Consider the following 20,717-nt stretch of genomic DNA (forward strand, 5'->3'; position numbering starts at 1 on the left):
ATTCTTATTTATACCAATGTATAGAATGAGGGCTGCCTGCTGATGCCTGCTGACCTGCAGCTAGCCCTGGGACTGGGTTTGCTCACTTCCTTAGGTTGTTAGAGCACACTTCCTAGTTTGGAAACCCAAAGTGCACTTTATACTCACTGAGATCCTGTGCCAATTCTCTTTAAAAGTCCTGATACCACCTGGTGTAGAACTGAAGAGACTTTCTGATCTGAGGTGTGTATAGTTCTTTCTGCACCAGAAAGGAATTGTAAAGAGTTATGATCACATTGAACACGATGAAGAAATAATCCTAATTTTTCTTTGACTACAATCAACAATGTATTTTTTTAATTTTAATGCTCCTGTTAATGCAGGGCTCCTGTTCTTTTAATAACAAACATTTCTCTGGCATTTCAGTTTCTTTTCCACTCAGTGCCATAAGACACTCTATCAGGGTTTCTGGTTTCTTCAGGGAATTAACCTACAAGAGCGTGTATTGCAAACAATAAAATAGCTGCTTTCCATTGAAAATAAAGTGGGGAGGGGGGAGGTGTTTTTCTGTCCCCATCACTACTCTCCACCACCGCACCATCATAACTTCTGGGTTTCCTGCACCTTCGGTGATGCAGCCGATCCCCAACCCCTTCCTCCCCAGTCCCGTGCTTCAGAGCTGTCTGCTGGGCCCCCGCGCGTGGTCCTGTCCTTCTTCAGCGCTCGCTTCCGACGGCACTAGGACCCAGGGAAGTCTCTGAGCGAGGTTCGCGGAAAGGCAGCCAGACTCCTCCTTATCTCCAGTGTCAAACTTGACATCAGCCTGCGAGCGGAGCATGGTAACTTCTCCAGCAATCAGAGCGCTCCCCCTCACATCAGTGGCATGCTTCATGGAGATATGCTCCTCTCACTGCCCTCTGCACCAGCAACATGGATTGTCACCTCTCCATCCTCCTCCTTCTCAGCTGCTCTGCTCTCAAGTGCTTCGGGGAACTGACTCTCCAACCTTCCAATGAAGGTAAGCCAGGTACCGCGACGCGCACAGCCCTGCCCCGAGGGGCTAACGCTTTTCCAGGCACGTTCTCACCGAAGCGTTTTCAGGTCGCCGAGGTGCCTCTGAATAAAGCACTTTGCTCTCAGAGTAAACTAAAGGTGCTTTTATTTTCGGCTGTCTTCTAAAGCACTTTTAGAGATAATTTTGGATTGCCTAGATTTAAAATGTGTTTTGAATCTGATACCAATTCAAGCAATTACCTTGTTTGCCCGTTTTAAGCAGAAAGAGAAAAATCCTCCAGTTTTACAACCCAGTATGTTAATTGCCAAATAGCCATGGTAGTATTTTATTTCCTAATTGTGACCATGTAGTAGTACTCTGAGAAGTTTAAAAGAATATTCTGCCCTCCTCTCTAGATTCTTTAGTATGTTTAAAGGTAATGACAGGTTGTTCCTACTTAGGATCATGGCATTTATGAATGGGCTAAAGGGAAATCGGAGTTTGTTGAAGCGCGGCTGTGTGTGCGTGTGTGTGTGTGTGTGTATTTATGTTGTAACTGCTATGTTGAAGTGATGTGTATCCCGCCAGGCGGTGGTTTGCTCTATGGTACAGGTTCTAATGAGCAGCATATGCCACATTAACATAAGTAATATTTGTAGGAATTACAATAAGGTTAGACTGGATTTTCTTTGTTTAAGGGCTTATGCGAATAGGAGATTATATTTAATGAATAGTGAAAATCTCCTGGGTAGGTGTAGTAAATAACTGAACAGCAAATTGAGGAAGAATGTTCATATGCAGCAAATGGTATTTCCTTAATGCTGGGTTATTTATTTTCCTAATGGGCATTCATTCCTTTTCAATGAATTAAAGTGCAAGCCTAATATTAAGGACAATAATGTTTACTACAAGATTGCATGCTTAATAGACACATTGCCTTTTCCCTGTATACTTTTTGTGATCTATTCCTAATGATTTGTGAATACGATTGCTAACTCTTAAGACAAACTTTTCTGAATAATTGATTGCTTTCAAGCAACACTTACAATTTCTATTTCCTTTTAATCATTTTGAATTTAGAACAATAACATTTAGTAATTTATTTTGCAATTCAGCAAAACTGAGCAATTGATGTGCAAATGCTACATTATATATTGTGTCACTCACTAAAAATATATTGGCAAGACAGTGCCACTGTATGTTGTATGTATCATTTTTAGAAAAAACAAGTAAAAACTCAAGAATATTTAGCAACTTTTTAATTAAATATGAAAACTGCCTCTCATATTTGGTGACCTACTTTCAGTGCTAATAATTTCATTCTTTCCTTAGTGACTGCTTTTATCAACTTGGCAGATTTCATTAAATTTTTTGTCTTTTTTATGGGGAAATTAAAAATTCTAACCTAGAAGGATCAAGAAGTTATCTTACCTTCAAGTCAATTTTTTTTTTTACAAATTAAATTGTTTATTTGAAACTAATGGGCAATTATTTTTTTATGAATGAAAGGCAAGGGTAGTTATTTGTATAATGAGTAATGTATCAGTAACTTCAAATTAGTGTTTATACTTTTTGTTCCTTTGAAAATATTAAAGTATTGATAATAGCTAGACAAACAGTAATATTATTCCCATATTGCTATGATAAAGTGTATTTCTCCAGATGGAATATTTATAAACTATTTAGATAATGGATTTTAGTGAATTAATAATGCACAGGGATATAGATGAGAGTCATTATTTTTTTGTGCAAAACACAACCTTTCAGTAAATTGCAAAAGGAAAAAAGGGCCATTTAAACTCATTGATATTTATATAAAATTCATGAGTATTAATTTAATGAAGCAAGAATTATCAAGTGCAAGTTGCTTTTAAGACACACTTTGTGTATATTTGGGTATATAGTGCATATTACTATACAGGCAGATACACATTAACAGTATGAATATAAAAAGGTTAATATATTCAGAAAACTGACATGATTACATTTAATTTGCTTGGGCAAAAGTTTATCTCTACATTGTTTATGGGATTATTCTTCACAGGTCATGTTCTATAGTAGTGTCTCTTTCTCTTCTGAGGTCATGAAGGAAAGGTTTGAAATAAAATTTAAAATGAATGATTTAACTTGGATAATATTTGAGTAAGATTTTAAATGTGGATATTGAATACCAATAGCTTGGGACTTAGTTGTAGATTTGAACAACATGAAAAGTGAAAAATCCAAGTATGCTCTAAGATTTTTTATGTAATTTTCTAACAATGTCATTTGAATAAAAAGCAATGCTTCTGAAAATTTATATGTTGGGTAGAAGGAGTAATGATAGAATGAATCTCATTAGTACAGCTTTCTGATATTAATGTTGAAAACTGAAATACAAAATACTAGGTTACATTTAAAATACTATGCTCAAATTATATTTCCATACTACAGAAAATTTACCAGTAAAATTTACTGGAATTTATTCTGCAATCTGTTATGAAGTTAGTCATGATAGAACTCTAAGTGAACAAGATCCAAGCCATTGAGTTAATTGCTAGGAAATATGCCACTGTGTGACTTTTTTTTAAGACTTGAGATTTGATAACCAAATATCAATTGTGAAATGCCATTAGTCCATGATAAGAGGAAAAAAGCTTAGAAAAAAGCTTAATATGAGCTTTCCTTTTTTAAATCCAGTTACAGATAACTTTCTAATATGCTATCAAGAAGATGATTCCAGATGATACTTTCTATGACTGGTCTCCTGGATAATTATTTATAATTTTGATGATCACTTAAATCAAGAACTGACCTCTGTGCTACACAGACACTTTACAAAAGCTGCATGGAACTTTATTAAAATCTTTTCAGATCTGTTTACATAACACACCAAGAAAAGACTTCCAATGGGAAAACTACTACTTTTCATGACAAAACAGGATTGTTATACTTAGTGTTGTTAGAAAAGTTTATATATTTGCTCCTTGTTCCTATCAGATGGATGGTGATAATGATAAATAAAAATAACTTTATGAAAAGGCTAAAGCTTGATATAAAGAATTGACTATTACTAGTTCAATATCATTTAGCAATGGAAAAAGTAATTTCTTTACACACTTTTCTATATTTGAAGGCGTCTGAGGCTTAATTCACTGCTTATTCTTTAGTACATAATACACTTTTCAGTACGTAACACATTTTACTATCTAACAGTGTTTATAAGTTAATTACCTTTCACCTATAGAGCTCTTTACATTGAAAATCAGTTTTCAAAATAAAAGTCAATAAAATTCAATCTGCATATTTATATACTACTTATTTGGGGAGACTTTTATTGGAGTGTTGGGATACTGTTTGTATGAAATGTATTTCACTGGACATAAGTCATCTAACTATTGAAGATACCATGTGATTGTTTAAAGCTTAAAAGTAAAACTTAGAGATGAACACTGTATGTTTCCCTTTGAATATTAGGCAAATAATGGAGACAATATACATTTAAATAATAGATTTTTCCCTTTTTAAAAATTAGTATGAACTGGCATCATTTTCATGTATAAACACTTATCCTCAAATAATAATACACCGACTGAAATATTTATAGAAAACTAAGCTATCATATCATTTTTATAGTTTTAAGAAGAGGGCTTACATTTGCTTTTAATGGCATTTTATCATTCTAGACTAAATAATTGAATGCATTATACATTTTTGTAACTTAATAGCTTACCTAATAGCTTGCCCCTACCTCCCCCTAACAGTTATAACTGTGCTATTTGCCTGGAGGTAGGAGAAACCTTAATTTCACTATTTTATAACCCACAACAGTTAACACTTGACCTAGGTCATTAACAGGATTATCAGCAAATTTGTTTAAGCTTTTACTGACAACCTGAATTGCTACGATAATATTTTGATTGTGCCGAAAGAAACTTCTTGTAACCTCTCAAAATCTATCATGAAATTAATTCATTCTGAATCTATATCTTCCTAAAGACTAATATTGATAATAATAATTCAAGTGGGGAAATGTCCACTTTGATGCTCCATTCTCCTCACCCTTATATATCACACCATTCTTGCTCTTGTCATAAACAAGCAATTAAAAACTCTTAAATAGTAAATGTTCTGGCAATAACAATAGACTTACAGTTACAAACCAGCTTCATTGTAACTATCAACAGTTTCGATTTTATACTTTTTATTGATGATCTAGTTAATATCATTTTTCTGCCCATTTCAAGATATAAAGTCAATTGAATACGTTTATAACTCAAAAGCAACTAGACCCATAAAATGGAAACTACAAATAATAAAACACCATTACCCCATGTAAGATTATGGTGGCATTTTATATCAAGTTACCTTTCCCATGCAATGCTAGTAACTGGAAGCTACAATGAAAAGAACTTAAAATTAACATAAACATTTTAAACAAAATGTTGTGCACAATCAGAACATAAATGTATTTTTTACACTGTGTAGTCAGTTCAGAGAGTTTCATGTGAAGACTTTTATTGCTTAAGTTTAATTTTGGTTTACTTTTTGCTTGTATAAACAATTCAGTAGTTTCACCTTGACTTGTAAAAAACTTATTGTCCTTAAAGATTTAATAAGATTCTTTATTACGTCCATATATTATCCATATTTTAATATTCAAATTTTGGTATGTTCTTTAAGAGTCTGTCACTTTTGATAGTTTCTCAAAATAACTCTCTTCATGAAGATCCCTAAATGTTAAAATTGTTTCTGAAACTCTGGAATTTTTCTGAAATAAAATATATGTAATTTTTAAATATCAAATAATCAGTTACATATGCAAAGGATTTTTAAAGGCAAAACATATTTCCACAGTATATTTGATTTACTAATTTCAACGCAAATGGAAACAGCAAGAACTGTTCTTGAGAGTTACATTTTCCAAGTCATAAAATCTTCAAGAAAATATTAATAAAACTTTCCACAAATCATCAAAACTCGATAAGTTCTTACAGACATTTACTTACTGAGAAATCTATGATGTGGGTTACCTTTGATTTTAGTCATTTTCCAATAATTTTGTTTGGCATAAATACTAGATGGAAGGCGAATATGTATTTCTTGGAAGAACACTAAGTTTTACAAATCATTTTCTGTCAAGATCCTCAATTTTACTTTTTAATGAACATTTGTCTTTAAATTTTTTAATAAACCTTATTCTTTTAATTCCTGTTTGATAAAAGATTTAGAAAAACAGATGCAGGTGTCCCCTTTTTTATTCTGTTTTCAGAGATCTGGATTTTATCACCAGGGAGGGTCAGAGCAGGGCTTTTACCAAGTGCACAAGTAGCTTTCCACAGATTTTTCAAATAAAGGGATGACTGGTGGTGTAAAACATTCATTTTATTATTCATCCAAGTATACTGAAAACCAGAGTACAGAATTTATTTCTAAGAAATTTGAAGACTTTAATTTTTCTGCAATGACTTTAGAAATAAAAGCATTGTTGGACATTTATAAAATGCAAAGTATTCCAAGCCACAAATCAATCTAGGCACACTTCTGCGAATCAGGGTGTGGGCACATGTACACACTGGGATTTCATTCTCTGGGTCTGTTACCAGCTCCCTAGAATCAGGTAGTTCTTGGAATCTGGCAGAAGCTTTTCTCCTGGAAAACTCAAGTCTGAAAGTCAACAAGTTTTAGTTTGCCTCCTACCAGCTTTATGTGAAAAAAAAAAAAAGTGGTGGATTACAAAGAGAAAAAAAGCCTTTGCAAGAGGAAAAGAAAATAAAAAGTCGATTAAAAAGATGGAGAGGTAGAGAAATGCAAAGATTCTAAAACCAGTAATACATTTTTTGCCTAAAGGAAAAATATCGCCTGAAGCATCTGGCTAATCGGTTTTTAAATTAAATCTCTAAAAATCTGCACATACACAAAAAAGGGTGTGTGTTTGGGGCAGGGTGGGGGTGAGGGGAGTTGGGTGCATTTGTTTCTCCTCTCAAGTTTACAGATTTTTGATTTTTCCCCTGAAGAAAATATTTTATCTAGGAAAGTTTTGAAAGTGTAAGCCAAACCCTCTTTTGGAAGTCTGGGCACATACATGTGGAGGATGGATGGAATCAAAACCAGTTCAGTAAATAAAGCCTCCAGCGTGGAGTGATGTTATTAAACTGGAAGCCCTGAGTGGGGAACCCCCTCCCTCCTTTCATTTTCTAAACCATGTCCTGCTGTTCCAGTCAAAGCAGAGGGTGAAAATCCACATAATCCAAACCAACATGATGAAGTCAGAATAATAGGCAAGGAAAGAGGGGGGAAACAAGTAGCAGCACTGTACAAACAAACTGTGGCGAATAACCTTAGCCATGAACTGGGGTGGCCAGAGGAGGAGTGAAGGCGCTTCTTTTCCTTCGCATTACACCTCCCACATTTGCAAATGCAGTACTGATTAAATTTCCAGGTATGCCCTGAGAAATTTTAGCACGAAACAGAGCTTTACTGGGAGGGACAGAGGTGTGGCGACAGAGAGAGAGATGAACAGAGGCCCTCGAGGCCACCACACCCACCACTATGGCATCTTAACCTCAAATTATGCTCCGCCGCCGGGGCCAGGCTCTTCGGTGCGGCGGGAAAACGGAATCTCCCAACAATTCGCTACTTTTCACACCGCATCGGATTCAAGATCGGATCTGAAAATCCCAACTCCGGGGCCACGTCCCCCAGATCAGCTCTCGGGGTTCGGTGGGTTCTTTGTGCCCGAGCCATCTCCGCGCCAGGCGGCCAAAGCGCGCGGCCCGAGCGCTGCGAGCAGGCGCGCCCCCCGGGGGGCGGTGAACAGCGGGTACGCGCGGAGCCCGCGCGGGGGCCGGCTTCTCCCAGCCGGCGGGCGCAGGGCGCCGGGCGCTCGCGGCCGGGGCGGAGACTGGAGCCGGGCGAGCGCGAGGGCGCCAAGTTCCGCGGAAACCAGCGCCGGGCGGAGGCGGGGCGGACGAGAGGCAAACGTGCGCCCTCTGCCTGCGGCCGCGGGGCTGCCACGGCTCGGAAAGGCGGCGCCCACCTCACCACCTGGACTCCCCTCACCTGGGGAGCGCGGTAGCTCCCGGGACGGGCCGGGCAAGTCCTGAGTTTAACCACAGACTTTGACCCGAAATCTCTGTCGCCCCCCTACCCTCAACCCTCTTCCCCCGAGCGTTGTCAACCTTTTCCACGTGGCGCGGTCCCCCTCCTAAGTTCCCCGCCTGCCAAGTGACAGGTGCAGGAGGAAGACTCAGTTCTCCAGGGTTCTCAGCGCTCCCTAAAGAGTTGGGAGACCAGGCCCGTTCTCTTGGGACGAGCCTGGGACGTCCACTGTCGTGCTTGCTGCTCTCTTTCCCGACCACTTCGCTATTTGTTGAATATTTTAAAAGACCTGTCCTTTAGTCTCTGGATGATAATGAACCTCCCCCCCCCACCCCCCCGCCAGTTTTCTTTAAAACCACCTATTAATGCCAACTGTTAAGGGCCCTCTGCGCTAAGGGGTATGTTCACAGACCCCCATCCCCACCCTCGTGCACAATCAAAAGTTATCTGTTTTCCCCTATGCCCGCCCCCCCCCCCCCCGTTTGATTGACACTGTTTAAAAATTATAACAGGATTTCCCACTCTTCTGATTTTGGGAGTAAGCCCGGAAAGGGCCAGAAAGGGTTTCTGGGAGCAGTGTTACCGAGGTAGGTTAGTAGTGGGGATGATGCTAAAGTTTGTGTGGTCTTCAGAACTTTAGTGTTTTTCATAAAAGAATTGTTGAAAATCCAGGGCATACCCAAACTAAACAATGGCCTCAGTGTAATGCCCCCTAATCAGAAAACACACAGAGTTCCACTGGTTGGAAAGATTTTTTCCTTACATTATCATTCAGTACTTACTGAACCTCATTTAATCTTAAAGCACCTCTAAAGAAAGTATTGTGACGTCTCCCATTTTACAACTGAGAAAACTAAATAAACTCATCAGGCCCTCTCCTGTCTGTCTTCTGATTTTAACCTTACATTTTTCTCCTGTACACAAATGCCTGTAAATTAAGGAGGTATCCTATTCAGGAAAAGCTCTAGTTTCTCAATCTTAACCCTACTGAGGGTACTAATTTGTCTTGGGACTTGCAGGGAAAACTTAGAAATACTCAGAGTATTGGAGTGAAAATTTAGACTTCAAAGTACTTTTTAAATAAGTACTTTCAGGAAAGTACTTCAAAGAATACTTTGAATCTGCTGTGTTTACCCTCATAAATTATGATCATCTGGAAGAGTTAGGGACTCACTAGGAAAATAAAGAAAATTTGATATGGACCCAGGAATAGGAGATGTGATGTGATCTGTGATGTGTTTTCTTCACACATTCATCCTCTGTCTTCCTTTCCTGACTCTCAAACTCTGCTTACCTTGGAAAGATTCTTCTCAAGAATTCCATACACAGAGATTGTGAGGCAATTGTCACTATAACTTGGATGTGATTTTTTTTTTAATTTTATAAAAATGAAGCATGGATTGACTACTGGAATTGTCATAAAGGTCAGTAATGGGTGGAAGTGGAACTTGGCCTAAAAAGTAGACTTCAATTTCTGTGGAAACTTTCCTGTATATAAAAGATAATTTATAAATTACTTAAGATGAGAAAGTAAATTATAAAGATTTATCTCCTCTTTTTTAAAAACACTTGTACTGTATTTAAGTGGAGACATTGAGAAAAGGTAGCTAAACAAGAGTTTTGAAAGGTAGCAAATTAAATTGGGGGCAATTATATTTTTCATGTAGATATTTCAACACATATGTTTTGCATTAATTGCTGCAATAAATTCTGTTAACCTGGCAAAGAGCAAAAATAGCATATTGATGACATCAGTCTTTCACATCAGAAAGCTGCTTTCAGTATCTTGCTTTCTTCACTGTAATGTGAAATAAAAAATTTTCAAACCTGTTACCCTTTAGATTCCCAGTGAGTTTTCTAACCACTCAAGCTATTGGCACATTTTCCATAAGCAAAGTCTTAACAGCAAACTTTTGTTTTCTCACTTCTAAAGGATTAGAATCAACAACTACTTTCCCTGCTATTTAATGTTATAGTTCACATATGATTTTGGAGAGCTCTCTCAAATCAAGAAAATGTAAATGTGACTTCAAAGTCTCCAAACTGAGTTGCCTCTCATTTTAAGACAAAAATTCTTGACAGATTATGTAATGTGGACTGAAGCAAAGGGAGAAGCCTGGGTTAATTTTATTGCTGATAAGTCTAATCAATATCAAAATGGTTACATCTTGAATTTCCTATATAGTCATTAAGGGGAGGTTAATTTATTGTCTTTTAAATAATAGTTAAAGATAGATCAATAAACATATTTTGTAAAAAAAATAATACCCATTCCCCATCCCCTACCCCTTCCTTGATGAAAAACGAGACTTTAAAGTTTACTTTTTACCAGTGATAAAGACAGTTGGTTTCTAATCAATATGAAATTTTGATATTTTCCACTTCAGGATGAGTAAGAGAAACAGAGAACAGCTTGTTAGTAGTTAACATATACTTCATTCCCCTATTTTCAAATGTAATTTAGCAATGAATAAAATTCTATAGATCTTAGACAGATACATTTTTTAATTTTATATGGTAGTAGTCTTCACACTGAGAAGTTAGGCTGGGAAGCTGATTTGCAATCATTTCCTTGTAGATTGAATAATCCTCTGGTTAACAGAACAACACTCTGAGGAAGTCTATGAGCAGCCCTGTGTGAGTGTGTGCATGTATGTGACCAGCAGTATTGTCTTCTTACAAAACTGAACCATTTCCACACTGTGCACAAAATTTTAGGGATGAATATTTACCTTTTGAAATGAGAATGAAGTAAAATTAAGTTTTCCTGAATTACAGGTTGGTGATGAGAAAAAAATAAAAGCAATCGTTTGTTTATTTGTCACTGTCTAATCTTGTTAATTTTCCCCAACTGGACCCTTGATCACTGATAATATTCAAAAATGACATAAAGCTACAGTTATATCCAAATTTTTATTTTCCCCTTCAATATGCCAAAGCTTGTTATGGTATGTTTCATATTTTGACAGAATGAAAAGAACTGGCATCATCACAGGAACTATAAATAGAAGTTAAATAGGGTTGTTATTCTTTTATTAAATATATAAACTCCATCAAATATTATAGCCAGTGCCAAATCTTGAAAATATTTTTAAAGAGGCAGAATAAAAGAGAATAATATTTTTCTCTTGGCTTAGTTTTACTATCTAGTTTACCACAAATAAGTTAACACTCATTTACATTAAATCAAGAAAGATAAACTCAGAGATTTTATTATGATGTTCTTGACATTTCTGATGTGAAATTATAATGATTTGATAGTCCTTTTTATTTAAAAAAAAGATTTCCAAGTGTAATTGTATATATATTTCATCCAACTGAACAAGATGGATTAATCTATGCTTACAATGATGATTTATATATTTTTTAGGCACAACTGCTTTTTTTCCTTAAACATTTATACAGTTAAGAAGGACAATTTTTCTTACTTTTGCTTATAAGTGATGTCCAAAATAATTCTAAATGTTTTAATATCTTTTAACAATATATACACGATTAAAGAAGAAAAAATCTAAAAATATATTAAATTAGTATCCCTTTATATTTTCCTTTCCAAAGGTGATCCTTTGGAAACTAAGGTTTATAACCCTGGCCCTGGTGAAAACATTAGAACTCTACATTTAAATTCAAAGGCATACATTCAAAAACCATTAAAATTAAGAAAAAATTAAGGAAAAAATTAACTCATCTTTCATACCAAAATAGTTTGTTTTTTGCATTCATTTATTTACCAAGTAGTGAATATCTGATGTTTAGTTACTGGATTTTAGAAAAGAAGGTTATCAGTAGTGGCATACTGAATGGCCTTGAAAGATAACGATTTAGTTGGGACAAATGACTACAAAATGAATACTTACATAAAAACTTCTAACATAGGTATAAAAGTTGTTAAAATGCAATATGAATCTTTAAACTAGCTGCCTAAAACAGAGTCCTGGAAGTAAAAGGGAAGAGTTTTTTTTGTTTGTTTTTTAAATTAAGTTAAAAATAACAACAATAAGTTAATAAAAACAAAGGGAGTAGATTACATGACTTGCCTAATTTCATGTTTTAGGGATGACTATAACCCAGATTTTACTTTTTTTACCATATAGAGGTAGAAAACTTTAAAAATAATTTGCATGAATGCATACTAAATACATATACAAGTAAAAAGCACTTTTGAAAGAACTGAACATTCAGAAATAGCTATTTCAGTAAGCACATATCTAAGCTCAATGTAAATTCTGTGTGAACACATCCATATACATACGTGTGTGTATTGGAAAGGCATATGATTGAATATGAAAAAGGCCATCGCCAAATAGAAGCTTCTATCGGCTCTATTCATATTATGACTACACTACCAAGAAAAAGCACACCAAGGTTTGTCTGAGTGCTACATTCTCCTACAGTGATGAATGAAGTTTCCTGACCATCTCTAGCACAATGACCTAATCATGCTAGTTTCCTGACCTGATCTTTGATGCTTTCCATTGACACTGTGCTCCTAATATGGAAAATAAAGGCCTAGAGTTTTGAATTAAAGTGATAGGCATGTGGCACTTCACTGGATCCTTTGTGGGCTCTTACAGAGACACATGTTTATACCTTGAAGAGGTGTGTGTGTCTGTGTATGTGTGTGTATGTATGTCTATTCAACAGTCATGTTGGTAGGATAACAAGTTGAGATTTAGTAATCCTATAGAATATGATGTCAAAGTTATATCCTGATTTTTTTCCAGAAATTAAACAATTTATTCTGGATTGGGCTTCTTTTAAAATTAAAACAAGTTCGTTTTTCAATTGAAATTTCATTTCATCACAATAGTTTCTGTTCCTATGTTAAAATTTGAACCCTATATTCAAGGGACTTCCAGACACATTTTTATGTTGAAAATAACTACTATATTAATTGTTTTACAGGCCATTTGCTTATTATATTATATTTTCATAGCCTTTATTCAAACCCTGACTAAACAGAGCTTACATTTACTAATCAAAGTTTAGTAGTCAAGCGATATAATAAGAAAATGTGTACCAAGACAGGCTGGATTTCTGGTGTGATGGCAAATATATGTGCTAAAGTTTGAGCACAGATTTGCCCTAATGATTTTATATAATTTCAAATTGATGTATTTTAACTTTTTAATCTGTTTAAAAAAATCCTTCAAATTAGAAATAAACAAGTTTTTCTGTTAGTGCTGGAACATTTTAAAAAACTAAAATGTGTTGCAAAAGTACAATGTTTACATAACCATTAATGTTCTACTTTTAGTATCTTACATTTTAGGAAACACATTTCACTTGTCTAAATGATTCATAATATAGGTTGACAATGCACAGAAACAAAGAGACCTGTGATTCTAGGGACTGCTGTCAAAGCTGAGGCTGTTAATGTAGCAATACTTCACTGATGGTAGAACATCCCCACTCATTTATGTGAGAGAATTATTTTGTTATAAGAACACATTCCCAAGGGATATTTTAATAGCTGTTTTCTCCATAAAAGTACTGGAATCAGAGTGACCTTTAGACTTTTAAGATTAATAATAAAAAAAAAAGAAAATTCTAACACTTTAAAAACAGCATAGAGTTAACATTTACTAATGTATCTGAGTTTCAAATGGAATTTTGGTCCATATTTCTGTTATTTCCTTGAGCTGGTCTAGTTATGAGAACACAGACATCTTACCATGAGACTGTGTTTTCATTCCAACAAACTCTTCCTGCTGTTGGCGAAGAATGAGATGTGGCAGCTAATTTGTTTCTTCTTTAATTGGGGCCTGCCTGTATAGAAGTTAATCCAAAATTATTGTTTAAGAAGAAAAACTAATAAGAAAAGTTGATAGTATATCACCTTGTCCATAAATCTGCTTATATCCCATAAATGAGTCATTAAGATACTATGTCACAAATAGGTTTTTCACAGAAATGTCTACCACTACAGAATTTTTTAAAAAATTATACATTACTATTTTAGTTGGTTATTTAATAGAGAAGCCTATCCATTCTCTGGCGGGTCTTCCCGACACAGGAAATAAACCAGCATCTTCTGCATTCCAGGCAGATTCTTTACTAACTGAGCTATCAGTACAGTTCAGTTCAGTTGCTCAGTCGTGTCTGACTCTTTGCGACCCCATGAATCGCAGCACGCCAGGCCTCCCTGTCCATCACCATTTCCCTGAGTCTACCCAAACTCATGTCCATCGAGTCGGTGATACCATCCAGCCATCTCATCCTCTGTCGTCTCCTTCTCCTCCTGCCCCCAATCCCTCCCAGCATCAGGGTCTTTTCCAATGAGTCAACTTTTCTCATGAGGTGGCCAAAGTACTAGAGTTTCAACTTCAACATCAGTCCTTCCAATGAACACCCAGGTCTGATCTCCTTTAGGATGGACAGGTTGGATTTTCTTGCAGTCCAAGGGACTCTCAAGAGTCTTCTCCAACACTATAGTTCAAAAGCATCAGTTCTTCGGCACTCAGCTTTCTTCACCATCCAACTCTCACATCCATACATGACTACTGGAAAAGACGTAGCCTTGGCTAGAGGGACCTTTGTTGGCCAAGTAATATCTCTGCTTTTGAATATGCTATCTAGGTTGGTCATAACTTTCCTTCCAAAGAGTAAGCGTCTTTTAATTTCATGGCTGCAGTCACCATCTGCAGTGATTTTGGAGCCCCAAAAAATAAAGCCTGCCACTGTTTCTACTCTTTTTCCCATCTATTTCCCATGAAGTGATGGGACCAGATGCCATAATCTTCATTTTCTGAATGTTGAGCTTTAAGCCAGCTTTTTCACTCTCCTCCTTCACATTCATCAAGAGGCTTTTTAGTTCCTCTTCACTTTCTGTCATAAGGGTGGTGTCATCTGCATATCTGAGGTTACTGATATTTCTCCTGGCAATCTGGATTCCAGCTTGCGCTTCTTCCAGCCCAGCGTTTCTCATGATGTACTCTGCATATAAGTTAAATAAGCAGGGTGACAATATACAGCCTTGAAGTACTCCTTTTCCTATTTGGAACCAGTCTGTTTTTCCATGTCCAGTTCTAACTGTTGCTTCCTGACCTGCATGCAGGTTTCTCAAGAGACAGGTCAGATGGTCTGGTATTTCCATCTCTTTCAGAATTTTCCACTGTTTACTGTGATCTACACAGACAAAGGCTTTGGCATAGTCAATAAAACAGAAATAGATGTTTTTCTGGAACTCTCTTGCTTTTTCGATGATCCAGCGGATGTTGGCAACTTGATCTCTGGTTCCTCTGCCTTTTCTAAGACCAGTTTGAACATCTGGAAGTTCACGGTTCACATATTGCTGAAGCCTGGCTTGGAGAATTTTGAGCATTACTTTACTAGCATGTGAGATGAGTGCAGTTGTGCGGTAGTTCGAGCATTCTTTGGCATTGCCTTTCTTTGGGATTGGAATGAAAATGGACCTTTTCTGTTTTCCGAGCTATCAGGGAAACCCTAATAGAGAAATTACCATAAATTAATCCTTCTATGACCCAAAATGCCTGTAAAATTTAAGATTATAGAAAGTTTTATCTCTACACAATAGATTATAGTTGACTTCATTTACATTTTAAAAACATTTTCATAATTTTTGGCCTGTGAGATGGAATACTAATGATCTATTACAAAGATGTTTTCATTATATTTGAAAGTGAACCTGAAAGTAGCTCAGTTGTATCCGACTCTCTTGGGACCCCATGGCCGATACAGTCCATGGAATTCTCCAGGCCAGAATACTGGAGTTTGTAGCCTTTCCTTTCTCCAGCAAATCTTCCCAACCCAGGAATCGAACCAGGGTCTCCTGTATTGCAGGTGGATTCTTTACCAACTGAGATATCAGGGAAGCCCTTTCATTATGTTTCAGTTCAGTTGCTCAGTCGTGTCCGACTCTTTGCGAACCCATGAATTGCAGCATGCCAGGTCTCCCTGTCCATCACCAACTCCCAGAGTTCACTCAAACTCATGTCCATCGAGCCGGTGATGCCATCCAGCCATCTCATCCTCTGTTGTCCCCTTCTCCTCCTGCCCCCAATCACTCCCAGCATCAGAGTCTTTTCCTATTAATAAGTCAACTCTTCGCATGAGGTGGCCAAAGTATTGGAGTTTCAGCTATAGCATCATTCCTTCCAAAGAACACCCAGGACTGATATCCTTTAGAATGGATTGGTTGGATCTCTTTGCAGTCCAAGGGACTCTCAAGAGTCTTCTTCAACTGCTACTGCTAAGTCGCTTCAGTCGTGTCCGACTCTGTGCGACCCCATAGACGAAAGCCCACCAGGCTCCTCCTCCGTCCCTGGGAGTCTCCAGGCAAGAACACTGGAGTGGGTTGCCATTTCCTTCTCCAATGCATGAGAGTGAAAAGTGAAAGGGAAGTCGCTCAGTCGTGTCCGACTCTTAGTGACCCCATGGACTGCAGCCTACCAGGCTCCTCCATGGTAGGATGGAGGAAATACCTCCATCCATGGTATTTTCCAGGCAAGAGTACTGGAGTGGGATGCCATTGCCTTCTCCATCTTCTTCAACAGTACAATTCAAAAGCATCAATTCTTCAGCATTCAGCTTTTTTCAGTCCAACTCTCACATCCATACATGACCACTGGAAAATCCATAGCCTTGACTAGACGGACCTTTGTTGGCAAAGTAATGTCTCTGCTGTTTAATATGCTATCTTATGTTTAGGTAGAAATAAATATAAACAGGAAGTCCACCAGAACTGTTAAGTAAGAATAGTTAATCCTAGTGGATAGAAGTTATGTTGAAATATCAATAGATAAGTTTATTAATAAAACTGACCTTTAAATTTCTTCTCAATGGCATACCCAAATATGAACAGTAAAAATGAAAAGCTGAGCTTTGGTAGACTCCTGTCAGAAAATACATCCTGATTTCTTGATTCCATGTTATGATTGATCAGAGTAATATATAGAGAATTACAACACTGAGCTCAAAATTTATTACTTCCTTTATCATTTACTTCTATTTGTGACATTTAAGTATAACCAAGGATCAGATTAAAGTATTATTCTGCTGTCTGTAACCTAGAGAAAAGCTATACTTTTCATCATAACAGAAAGTGATGAAAATAATAGAGATAAATAGTGTACAAGAAATGTAGCTGAGACAATTAGAGTGATGCTGTAAACAGGAAAGAAAAAGTAATTTTTTAGTAAAAAGACATAATCAATGATGGGTTTGTTTTCTACCGTAGTGATTGCCTAGTTATTTGCAACTGGTTATAAAAGTACATTATAACTGAAGTTTTTCCAAGAAAACATGTCTATTATTATAAGTCTGAAATTCTTTGGCCCTTAAACCCTACTGTTCACCTTGAAGTTTCTAAATGTTTTCGTAAAATGCAACTATAGCATTATCACAAAGCATGTTTGTGTGTATATATATACATATATATATGTGTGTGTATATATATATATTATTAAATAATTGAAAGAATCTTCTACTTCAGTAAGAAATTGTGATATTTAATTTTGCAAATTATTTTGAACTGTCTGTATATTTGCAGCACTTAATTTGTAAAAGGAGAATGTTTGTTTAACTCAGTCTAAGTGAGCAGATAGCCACTATGAATCAAAATTTTAAAATGCTCTTGAAAAAATCTTGGTGTATTAATAATTCTTTAAAAGTAGAACTCCAGAAATTTATACTATAGTTTTTCATCTGTCCTTACCGAAAACATTTGTTTGAAAAAACGTACTTTAATGGCTGAGTCCTTTAAAAAGCGTTAATGCATTCTTAGTAGTAAGAAGGGAAGATGGTGTAAATTCTTGACACAGAAAATTCTTCATGACATTGACAATGCCAGTGAGCAAAGGAGTAGACATTTGATTCTGTCTCTTCATTATAATAGAGAGTGGGGAGAGAAGAGAAAGCAAGCCTCCTGGGCATCTAAAATCCATAATTAAGCCAGGAATAGTGATAGTAAAGATCAGTGGTAGGAATGCCAGCAAGATTTCCTTCTTTCCAGAAGCACTTAAAACCAATCTAAGCCAGTTTTACTGTTGTTGTTCAGTCGCTGAGTCCTGTCTGACTCTGCAACCCCATGGACTGCATCACAACAGGCTCACTATTTCCTTGAGTTTACTCAGTATTATGTCCATTGAGTTGGTGATGCTATCTAACCATCTTATCCTCTGCCACCCTCTTCTCCTTTTGCCTTCAATCTTTCCCAGCATCAGGCTCTTTTCCAGTGAGTCAGTTCTTCACATCAGGTGGCCAAAATATAGGAGCTTCAGCTTCAGCAGCAGTCCTTACAAAGAATATTCAGTGTTGATTTCCTTTAGGATTGACTGGTTTGATCTCTTTGTTGTCCAAGGGACTCTCAAGAGTCTTCTCCAGCACCATAGTTCTAAAGAATCAATTCTTTGGTGCTCAGTCTTCTTTATGGTCGTACTCTCACATCCGTACATGACTACTGGAAAAACCACAGCTTTGACTATACGGACTTTTGCCAGCAAAGTGATATCTCTGCTGTTTAATATGCCCCCCAGGTTTGTCAAAGCTTTCCTTCCAAGGAGCAACTGTCTTTTAATTTTATGGCTACAGTCACCATCCACAGTGATTTTGCAGACCAAGAAAATGAAAACTGTCACTGTTTTCACTTTTTCCCTTTCTATTTGCCATAAAGTGATAAGACTAGATGCCATGATCTTAGTTTTTTGAATACTGAGTTCTAAGCCAGCTTTTGACTCCTCTTTCACCCTCATCATGAGGCTCTTTAGTTCCTCTTTACTTTCTGCTATTACAGTATCATCTGCATATCTGAAGTTGTTGATAATTCCCCCAGCAATCTTGATTCCAGCTGTGATTCATTCAGTCTGGCATTTCCCACGATGCGCTCTGCATATAAGATAAATAAACAAGGTGACAATATACTGCCTTGTCATACTCCTTTACTAGTTTTGAACCAGTCTGTTGTTCCACGTCCAGTTCTAACTTTTGCTTCTTGACTCACACATAAATTTGTAGGAAACAGGTAGGGTGGTCTGCTATTCCCATCTCTTTAAGAATTTTCCACAGTTTCTTGTGATCCACACAATTAGTGGCTTTAGCATAGTCAATGAAGCAGAAGTAGATATTTTCCAGGAATTCCCTTGCTTTTTCTGTGATCCAATGAATGCTGGCGATTTGATCTCTGGTTTTTCTGCCTTTTCTAAACTCAGCTTGTATATTTGGAAGTTCTCAGTTTATGTACTGCTGAAGCCTCGCTTGAAGGATTTTTAATATAACCTTGATAGCTTATGACATGAGTGCAACTGTACAGTAGTTTGAATATTCTTTGGCATTGCCCTTCTTTAGGACTGGAATGAAAACTGATCTTTTCCTGTTCTGTGGCCACTGCTGAGTTCTCCAAATTTGCTGACATATTGAGTGCAGCACTTTAATAACATAATCTTTTACGATTTGAAATAGCTCAGCTGGTATTCTATCACCTCCACTAGCTTTGTTCATAGTAATACTTTTTAAGGCCCCCCGTCACACTCCAGGATGTCTGGCTCTAGGTGAGCCAGTTTACCGTATACTTCTGTAACCTATACTTTGTTCTTAGTCTTTTACTTCATTCTTGTCATTGTTGTTCAGTTCTAAGTCCTGTCCAACTCTGTGACTTCATGGACTCTAGAACTCCATGCCAGACTCCTCTGTCTTCCAGTATCTCCCAGAGTTTGTTCAAATTCATGTCCATTGAGTGGTGATGCTATCTAACCATCTCATCTTCTGCTGCATATCCCCTTCTTTCACCTCAGTCTTTCCCAGCATCACGTTCTTTTCCATTGTGTAGGCTCTTCACATCAGGTGGCCAAAGTACTGGAGCTTCACCTCCAGCAGCCCTCCTTCTGATGAATACTCAGGGTTGATTTCCTTAAGGATTGACTGGTTTCATCTCCTCGCTGTCCTTGAGACTCTCAAGAGTCTTCTCCAGAACTGCAATTTGAAACCATCAGTTCTTCAGCACTCAGCCTTCTTTATGGCACAACTCTCACATCTGTACATGACTGCTGGAAAAACCATAGCTTTGACCATAAGGATCTGTGTCAGCAAAGTGATGTCTGTTTTTTTTTTAATACCCTGTCTATGTTTGTCATAGCTTTCCTTCCAAGGAGCAACTGTCTTTTAATTTCATGGCTGCAGTCACCATCCAGAGTGATTTTGGAGCCTAAGAAAATCAAATCTGTCACTGCTTAATTCTACACCTTCTAATTCCTATCAGACAGCACACATTGCTTTGACCAGCAAATCTCTCCTTCGTGCCCACCTGAAAGCCAGTTCAAGGAGACTGAGTAAGGACTCTCTTATTGTTTTCATGATTGTAAACCCCTTCACCTATTTATACACTTTTCTTTTTTTGGTCTATTTAAAAGCAGTAAGACTAGACAGTAAATAAAGCATGTGAAAGACATTGAGAACAATATCCAACCAGACTTTTCACAGTGTTTTTTTGCCAAAAGGTTTCTATTTATATCTCAACCTAAGTGGATTGGAACACTGCAAAACATGTCCAATTTCAAACACTTTTAGAAGTTCATATAGGCTACATAGCTCTTTGACTAGAAAGTATTTTGAAATTAAGGAACTAAGATATTTTCTGTTACAAATCAAAACTATTTGGAAATCAAACTATTAGAATATGAGGTCTGGTAAGAGATCATTTGTATCTTTG

At 36.9% G+C, this 20,717-nt stretch overlaps 1 protein-coding gene across 2 annotated transcripts in view; it reads left to right on the top strand.

Annotated features, from left to right (window-relative positions):
- The first annotated feature begins 801 nt into the window (after positions 1-801).
- EPHA3 (EPH receptor A3) overlaps positions 802-20,717 on the top strand; it is a 405,754-nt gene continuing 385,838 nt past the window's right edge. For both annotated transcript variants that reach the window (XM_019965680.2, XM_019965731.2), the window contains exon 1: positions 802-997. In XM_019965680.2, the coding sequence (XP_019821239.1) occupies positions 910-997 (88 nt within the window). In that variant the 5' untranslated portion in view covers positions 802-909. The remainder of the gene's footprint in view (positions 998-20,717) is intronic.

This window comes from Bos indicus, chromosome 1 (genome assembly GCF_029378745.1).
Source record: "Bos indicus isolate NIAB-ARS_2022 breed Sahiwal x Tharparkar chromosome 1, NIAB-ARS_B.indTharparkar_mat_pri_1.0, whole genome shotgun sequence".
Lineage (NCBI taxonomy): Eukaryota > Metazoa > Chordata > Mammalia > Artiodactyla > Bovidae > Bos > Bos indicus.